This window comes from Brassica napus, chromosome A6, assembly GCF_020379485.1.
Source record: "Brassica napus cultivar Da-Ae chromosome A6, Da-Ae, whole genome shotgun sequence".
Classification (NCBI taxonomy): Eukaryota; Viridiplantae; Streptophyta; class Magnoliopsida; order Brassicales; family Brassicaceae; genus Brassica; species Brassica napus.
In genome coordinates this window covers 726310-734541 of record NC_063439.1, presented here as the reverse complement: position 1 = coordinate 734541, position 8232 = coordinate 726310, and the positions used below count along the sequence as shown (strand labels likewise).

General features: G+C 36.3%; 2 protein-coding genes across 2 annotated transcripts; one reads left to right on the top strand and one right to left on the bottom strand.

Annotated features, from left to right (window-relative positions):
• Nucleotides 1-1707: 1707 nt before the first annotated feature.
• On the top strand, nucleotides 1708-5144 carry LOC106345801 (protein STRUBBELIG-RECEPTOR FAMILY 6-like). Its single transcript, XM_013784981.3, has 12 exons — nucleotides 1708-1917; nucleotides 2190-2322; nucleotides 2392-2463; nucleotides 2551-2616; nucleotides 2677-2748; nucleotides 2831-2902; nucleotides 2990-3061; nucleotides 3141-3206; nucleotides 3295-3357; nucleotides 3431-4588; nucleotides 4654-4810; nucleotides 4899-5144. The coding sequence occupies exons 1-12, from the start codon at nucleotides 1821-1823 to the stop codon at nucleotides 5028-5030; spliced, it is 2160 nt and encodes a 719-aa protein (XP_013640435.1). The 5' UTR covers nucleotides 1708-1820; the 3' UTR covers nucleotides 5031-5144.
• Nucleotides 5145-5150: 6 nt separating this feature from the next.
• LOC106345793 (26S proteasome regulatory subunit 7 homolog A) lies at nucleotides 5151-8032 on the bottom strand. The gene is made up of 10 exons (XM_013784973.3): nucleotides 7743-8032; nucleotides 7441-7522; nucleotides 7280-7371; nucleotides 7132-7209; nucleotides 6973-7034; nucleotides 6721-6865; nucleotides 6055-6273; nucleotides 5785-5966; nucleotides 5522-5697; nucleotides 5151-5442 (listed from the first exon to the last, which is right to left on the bottom strand). Exons 1-10 carry the CDS (start codon nucleotides 7827-7829, stop codon nucleotides 5285-5287), a joined length of 1281 nt encoding a protein of 426 aa, XP_013640427.1. The 5' UTR covers nucleotides 7830-8032; the 3' UTR covers nucleotides 5151-5284.
• Nucleotides 8033-8232: the final 200 nt, after the last annotated feature.

Below are 8232 nucleotides of genomic sequence, written 5' to 3'. Positions count from 1 at the left end.
GTCAATAAACAATGAAATTACTATGCAGTAGTTAGCAATATATATACATGAACTACGAGGATTGGGTTCACGAGCTCCTTGGTGACATAAACTATACATGAAGAATGATACTTAGCAACATTAACCGTGAATATGCACAAAAGAGGTTCTAACTAACATAACAATAGTATTTTAATACTTTTTAGTTATGTCGTTAAAATTTATTTTGTTAAAAAATATAGACCACTAGAAATTAAATACTTGTCACTTTAAATAAAGGACCAATTCTTAACTGTTCAGTTCACACGTATATATATATATATATATATATATATATATATATATATATTTCTGAATTATTCTTTTTCTCTAGAACTCCTCTACAATCCATGATTGAAGGTGTTTTTAGTGTTACAATCTGGCATTTTTTTACGTGGCATTTGTACAACTTGATTACAGAAGAACGTAAAACATGTTTTTTTCTCCTTTTTTCTCCCTTTAAAATGTATGTTTTTAAGTTACGTAGAAGAAACCTATTCTGTTATACAGAAAACACACGAGACTTTTGCTAAGGCATCTCCATCCCTACTCCATTTTTTCCTCTAAAATAGAGTAAAGGTGAATATGGAGTAAGGAATGCTCTAACCCAACTCCATATCTCATTCCATAATGAAATTTATTCCATAAATGGAGTAATTTCTTTTTTGTTTGTTCATCACTTCATAATGGAATGAGAAATGGAGTAGAGTTAGAGCAATTTTACTCCCTTTTCACTTTTACTCCATTTTGAAAAAAAAAATGGAGTTTTACATTGGATATGCTCTAACTACATTACAAATTCGTTTTTATTTCACATTCCTTTTTATTTTAGATAACATAAATAAAATATTGTTTATCTTCTTCTTTTCATTTCTTTTGTATTTAGACGCAAAGTAAATGAGAAAAAATAACGTAAAGGAATATGAGGGGACAATTTAAAGACCCAATCATATACAAGCCTTCTTAGTGATATTCAGAGTGGTCTCCATTGTATGAAAGCTACTTTATTAATATTATTATTATTATTATTGTCATTGTATAAAATTCAAAATACGAACGAAAATAAAGACACAACCCCTACATAAGCGCGTACGGTATGAAATCTACAGGCAGCGTTATCAACTAGTTTATCATGGGACGTACCATAATCATCAGAAGTTCAGAACAGTCGTTTGGTCGCTGAATAATTTAAATGTGAAAGTAGAATAATAATACTAACCAACGGTCTTATTACTGAAAAGTAAACAAGGACATAAACGATTAATTATTTTTTGTTTCTTTAAAATTAAAAACGAATTTTGAATTATACATATAAACAATAAAACAAATGAGCCTAAATTTTATTTTATACACTTCATCGATTTCATAAAAACTGTTATTTTGATTTTATTCACTTTATTAAAAATAAATTAAATTTCATTTATACTTTTAATAATCGAGTCAATAATCACTGTGATAACTAAGTATAGTTGACAAATTAAAATAAATTTCAAATAAATTTAAAATTAAAATAAATCGAATACTTAAAATTTTAATTGAATTCTAAAACAACATTTTATGTATCAACAAAAAAAATGTCAAAATATTTTTTTGTGAAATGGAAGGAATAACATTTTTGGATCAAGTATGCTTGACAGCTTTGCTCTGTAGAATCCAGTCAAGAAAAACTTTACTTTCCAAAATATATTATATTTTAAATAAAAACAAAGAAACACACAAAAGTTTCTAAATTTCTCTTTTTCCTTTCTTTGTCACAAGACTAGAGTTTTGGCAAGTAGAGAGAGAGAAAGAGGAAGAAGAAGATGATGGAGAAGTGGGTGGTGGTGGTGGTTCTGTTTACAGTCTGCATTGTTGGCTTCGAGCTTAGCTTCATCCATGGAGCCACTGATGCATCAGACAGTAAGTTTCTTCTTCTTCACTTTTGATTTTAAGCGTTTCTCAAAGTCTTCATTTTTTTTTTTTTGTATATCCTTTGATTCTGTATCCATTCTTCATACCCAAATCTCAAATATTTTTATCCTTTTTGGGGTTAAATCTTGAATCTTTCTCTTCTCTGTGTGTTTTCAAGATTCTTCTTTATTAGTAGTAATAAGCTTTTGAATTAAAGGAGACAGCTGATTATGATTGGATTATGTTGTAATTGTTTTATTATTTTAAAACTTTTATTGCAGCTTCAGCACTGAACACATTGTTCAGCAGTATGCATTCACCAGCACAGCTAACACAATGGACTGCATCAGCTGGTGACCCTTGTGGCCAGAATTGGAGAGGCGTTAATTGCTCTGGAACACGAGTTACTCAAATGTTAGTACTCATCTTCTTCTATTCAAGTTAGCTATGGTTTAGCATTGTTAACATCAAACTACTTTGCAGAAAGATATCAGGTCTTGAGCTCTCTGGAACACTTGGATACAAGCTTGATAGCCTGACTAATCTTACAGAGCTGTAAGACCAATCTGTTTAATGCTCTCAACTGTATATGTTTTCCTTTTTTTTATTTGGTCTTATGAAATATTTGATGGAAACTTGCAGTGATGTAAGCAGCAATAACCTTGGAGGTGATTTACCATATCAGTTTCCTCCAAATCTAGAACGATTGTAAGTTCCATTGATCCTTAATATATGTGTTTTGGAGTTTTATAATCCTCAGTGTTTCAGGAACCTTGCATTCAACCAATTCACTGGAGCTGCTCAATACTCAATTTCTCAGATAGTGCCACTTAAGTATCTGTAAGTAACAGCCTCACTTCACATTGCTATAGACATTTATGTAAATAATTAATGTTTTGTCTTTTGCCAAAAAAAAAAACAGTAATCTTGGTCACAATCAGTTTAAAGGGCAAATAGCTATTGATTTCTCCAAGCTCACCTCTATTACCACCTTGTAAGATCTTGTAGCCAAGATTAAGATTGTTCTCTGCAGTTTTAGTCTTTGTAATACATTTTGACAAAAGTCCATGTGTGTTTTCAGGGACTTCTCTTTCAATTCTTTCACTGATTCTCTACCGGGAACTTTCACCTCTCTTACAAGTTTGAAATCACTGTAAGCATCTGACTCTTAAGCTATCCATAGATTTTCAAAGTGTATCAGCTACTAAACATGTTGGATATTAACTTGACAGGTACCTTCAGAACAATCAGTTCTCAGGAACAGTTGATGTCTTAGCCGGTCTCCCTCTTGATATTCTGTGAGTAACCTAACCTTTTATCACACATCAAACTGTTTTTGTATAGGCGTCCATTGATAATGTTGGTTCTTGCTAAAATGGTTGTCAGGAACATTGCAAACAATGATTTCACTGGCTGGATCCCCAGTTCTTTAAAGGGCATTGATTTAATGTAAGTTTCATTTGCTATTTAAAAAAAATTTCTTTGACTCTTTGATCTCACTTTTTCTTGTTCTTGAAAACAGAAAAGATGGTAACTCATTCAGTACTGGACCTGCACCTCCACCACCACCTGGTACACCTCCTCCACCACCACCACATGGTACACCTCCAACTCATGGCACACCGAGCCATAAATCCACAAACCATTCAAGTATTGATTCCACAAGCAATGGAGAATCCAAGAAATCAGGAATTGGAGTTGGTGTTATAGCAGGCATAGTCATTTCAGTACTAGTCGTTACAGCTCTTGTGGCTTTCTTCTTGGTCAAAAGAAGAAGAAGATCAAAGAGATCACCATCATCATCCATGGACATTGAGAAAACCAATAACCAGCCTCATATGGTTGCAGAAAATAATTCTATTCTTCAGAGTTCTTCATCAGTTGAGGCAAAGAAACTTGATACTTCCTTGTCTATTAATCTCCGGCCTCCACCAGCTGAACGGCACAAATCATTTGATGATGAGGATGCCACAAGAGAGCCTATTGTTGTCAAGAAATCCACCGTGGTGGTTCCTTCTAACGTGAGAGTCTACTCAGTTGCAGATCTCCAAATTGCTACTGGCAGTTTCAGTGTAGATCATCTTCTTGGAGAAGGGACTTTTGGACGAGTGTACAGAGCTGAGTTTGAAGATGGAAAGGTTCTTGCTGTAAAGAAGATTGATTCCTCTGCTCTTCCACACGACACGACCGATGATTTCACTGAAATAGTATCGAAACTCGCCGTTTTGGATCATCCAAACGTGACAAGACTGGTTGGATACTGTTCTGAACATGGACAACATCTCCTAGTCTATGAGTTCCACAGCAAAGGATCGTTACATGACTTCCTACACTTATCAGAAGAGGAAAGCAAAGCACTGGTGTGGAACTCACGAGTCAAGATCGCTCTTGGGACTGCACGTGGATTAGAGTACCTGCATGAAGTTTGTTCACCATCTATAGTTGACAAGAACATCAAATCATCCAATATTTTACTTGATTCGGAGATGAATCCTCACTTGTCAGATTCAGGTCTCGCAAGCTTCCTCCCTACAGCAAACGTGCAGTTACTAAACCAAACCGATGAAGGTTATAGCGCGCCTGAAGTATCAATGTCAGGTCAATACTCTTTGAAGAGTGATGTGTACAGTTTTGGAGTAGTGATGCTTGAACTTTTAACCGGGAGAAAACCATTTGACAGGTAAATAAACTTCTAGCATTGAGATAAGGAATGTGTTTTCTGAAGGGTTATTAACTTTTGAGCAGCACAAGGTCAAGAGCTGAGCAGTCATTGGTTAGATGGGCGACACCACAGCTTCATGATATTGATGCTTTAGGCAAAATGGTTGATCCAGCTCTTGAAGGGCTTTATCCGGTTAAGTCTCTTTCTCGGTTTGCAGATGTTATTGCTCTCTGCGTCCAGGTATATACATAATGAACTGTTTTATAAGTAGCTTGCAGAATCAAGAAACTTTGTTTTAACAGAGTTTGTGGTTTGGTGTGTTGAACAGGCGGAACCAGAGTTTAGACCACCTATGTCTGAAGTTGTGCAGTCACTGGTTGTGTTAGTGCAGAGAGCTAACATGAGCAAGAGAACTTCCAAACGGTCTGGTAGTGCCGACGCAACTAATGATTACATGTAAAACTCATGGTAACAAACTGGTCTGTTGTATGAAGTCACAAAGACAGCAACAAACAGAGCTTCTTTGTTTCCTTTTACATTTGATTTCGATTGGGTTTGGTTAATTTTTTGTGAATGATGATTGACTTGAGAGAAACAACTGATAATTATGGAGTGAAAGCGTATTAGACGACTGGAATAAACCAAACAATTCTTGCAAAATAGAAGCAAAAGGACAAACAACAATGTTCGAGTTCTCTCACTCTCGCTCTCTCACTAGTTGTAGACCATGTACTTGGGAGTTGCACTGAACTTCTGGTAACCCTTGATGACTTTGTTCACTGCATCTAAAAAGTCTTTCTCAGTTACTGTCTTTCGCCTAGCTCTGATTGCATACATTCCAGCCTCAGTGCACACACTTCGGATATCAGCTCCTGCAGAAACAAAGTACTTGAAAGTTAGACAAACGAAAAGAGAGTATATGAGAGATGTCTACTGGTTGAGATCATTTACCGGTTGAGTTTGGGCAGAGGCGAGCAAGGAGTTCAAAACGGATGTCTCTCTCGCAGTTCATGGTTCTTGTGTGAATCTTGAAGATCTGCGTTCTGCTCTCCAGATCAGGTAAACCGAACTCTACCTTACGGTCAAGACGTCCAGGACGTAAAAGAGCAGGGTCCAGCGTGTCAGGCCTGGAATATTACAAATACAGAAATAACCAATGAGTATAACTGTGTTGTTTAGTTTACTTAAGACTGGTAATGGAATTGCGGACTGACCTGTTTGTTGCCATAAGAACCTTGATGTTACCACGTGCGTCAAACCCATCAAGCTGATTCACAATCTCAAGCATAGTACGCTGGACTTCGTTGTCACCTCCCACACCGTCGTCAAATCTTGCACCACCGATGGCATCAACTTCATCAAAGAAGACAATGCAAGCTTTTTTGGACCGTGCCATCTGCAAAGCGAGTAACGTAAATAACGTTTCAGAATATATATATATATCTTGGCTAAGACAAAACACAGTAATGTTGACAATTGATTACCTGAAACAGTTCACGAACCATCCTAGCACCTTCACCGACATACTTCTGAACAAGCTCACTACCAATAACCCTGATAAAGCAAGCATCGGTTCTGTTGGCAACAGCTCTAGCCAACAGGGTTTTACCGGTACCAGGAGGACCGTAGCAGAGAACTCCCTTGGGAGGATCTATTCCAAGCTTCACAAACTTCTCTGGGTGAAGCATTGGCAGTTCAACGACCTATAATCAACAAATACAACATAACTTTTAATATTATCTTTCTTGGAAAAACTATACCACAACCAACAATAAGCTTATAACTGCAGGCGACGAGATAAGATAATGACATAGGATGATAAGACTGTAAGTGACGTTAGTTTGTTATGTCTTTCATCTCTCTTTTAATATTTGATTCTTGCAAATAATTAAATTGTCAAATGCTCTGTTCCTGAGATAAAAGGATAAGAGTATCATATGCTCTCCTTTCAAGTTATGTAGTTGTTTAGTTGGTTCAACAATTGTAGGAACGTGTAGTTCCATATCCAATATATAAATAGAAAAGAAAACAAAGAAAAAGGCAGATTGAATTTGCCAAAAGAAAATTTTGTTTTGTATTTGTGTCTACACGAATCTCTTATTAGCTTTGAGGAGGGACCTATCACAGGAAGATGACAAAGTTCAACATACCTCCCGCATCTTCTCGATCTGCTCCTTGCAGCCACCAACGTCATTGTAAGTAACATCAGGTTTCTCTTCGACAGTCATCATGGTGACACTAGGATCGATCTTTGGAGGTAGAGGAATCTGAATCTGATACTTATTCCTATCAACTCTGCAAATACAAATCAAAAACGTTAAGATTTTTTGTAAGTAATCATACAAATGATAGAAAACAGAAGGAACTGATAATTAAAGCAGAGGCAATCTTAGTTCACATACCCAACGCGCATGCCTTCTTCAATATCAGTAGGAGAAACTTTATCACCAAGACCAACGACAAACTATATTTATGGATCAAAACAAAACCAGATAAGGCTACAAAAAAAAACTAGTTATGAAGAGAGACAAACATCAGCTTTGGAATTATATTCAATGTACCTTCGCAATCTGTTTGACGTTAATGACGTACTTGGCGTCTTCAGTGTTGGGACTAATGATCTTGGTGCATCTAGCAACCTGGACAGTAATTAGAGTCACTAGTTAGAGAAAAGCGTTAAGTATTGTTGATAAAGAAAAGGGTACTAACCTGGAGAGGTTGCTCCTCTTGCATCATCTGTTTATCAGAAACGAGATCCCACTGGCTGGGAGGAGCTAAACCAGTATCAGACTCCTTGATACCTGCAACGAAAGCTCATCAAGGTCTATCCTTTTTACTAATCACAAGATAACAAAGAGTGTTGGACATACCACAGAGATCGTTGATCTTTTTGGCAAGCTCCTTGATCTCTTTCTCAACTTTCTTTATCGGCGCAGAGTAAGGCCCTAACCCCTATCACATTCATCAATATCAATAAGTCAACACTTAAGAACGAATCTAGCTCGAAAACATCAAATTACACTAAATCGAGAAACTATATAGCTAACGAACTTAACTACAATTGACTATTCCGAAAACTAAAAGCTAAAGCTGGATCCGTAATCTCCGACGAGTCAAGAAATCGAATCTCTAATCGAATTTTAGGGATGGGAGGGGGAGAAAGGAGGCTTACGTAAGTCTTGAGGAGAGCGATATCGTCTTCGTCGAGGGGGCGAGGATTCTTCTCGTCTCGAATCTCATCTTCAATGTCTCTCGTCATCTTCTTCTTCGATCGCTAGCAGATTTGAGAGAAAATGAGTTTGTCTTGCCCAAGAGGAAAGCTCTTCTTCCACTGTTGAGTATATACGCAAAACTTGACTTGCCCAAGAGGAAAGCTCTTCAGGCTCGGCCCATAACTTATATATAATCAAAAATGGGCCGACACTCGCGAACCATCCGCGGACCACAGCTTATATATAATCAACAACCCAATATTATAATCTATTCAATATAGGATAAGTTTAAATAGTTTTACAAAAATGAAACCTATAATATTATTAAAAAATAATGTTATACAAACTATCAATATTATAATTTGCAAAGTGATTTTTCAAACTCAAAATTTAAAACGGCTAAAATCTTTATTACCCTTCATAAATAATTAAATTTATTAATATGTAATG

What these genes read in the sequence shown, in the direction of transcription:
- LOC106345801 (XM_013784981.3), top strand. Translation starts at nt 1,821, where the DNA reads ATGATGGAGAAGTGGGTGGTGGTGGTGGTTCTGTTTACAGTCTGCATT. An exon ending in CTGACTAATCTTACAGAGCT is followed by an intron (nt 2,464 to 2,550) that starts GTAAGACCAATC and finishes GGAAACTTGCAG; the next exon opens with TGATGTAAGCAGCAATAACC. An exon ending in CTCACCTCTATTACCACCTT is followed by an intron (nt 2,903 to 2,989) that starts GTAAGATCTTGT and finishes GTGTGTTTTCAG; the next exon opens with GGACTTCTCTTTCAATTCTT.
- LOC106345793 (XM_013784973.3), bottom strand. Translation starts at nt 7,829, where the DNA reads ATGACGAGAGACATTGAAGATGAGATTCGAGACGAGAAGAATCCTCGC. An exon ending in GAAGAAGGCATGCGCGTTGG is followed by an intron (nt 6,866 to 6,972) that starts GTATGTGAACTA and finishes TTGTATTTGCAG; the next exon opens with AGTTGATAGGAATAAGTATC. An exon ending in GTTCTTATGGCAACAAACAG is followed by an intron (nt 5,698 to 5,784) that starts GTCAGTCCGCAA and finishes GTAATATTCCAG; the next exon opens with GCCTGACACGCTGGACCCTG.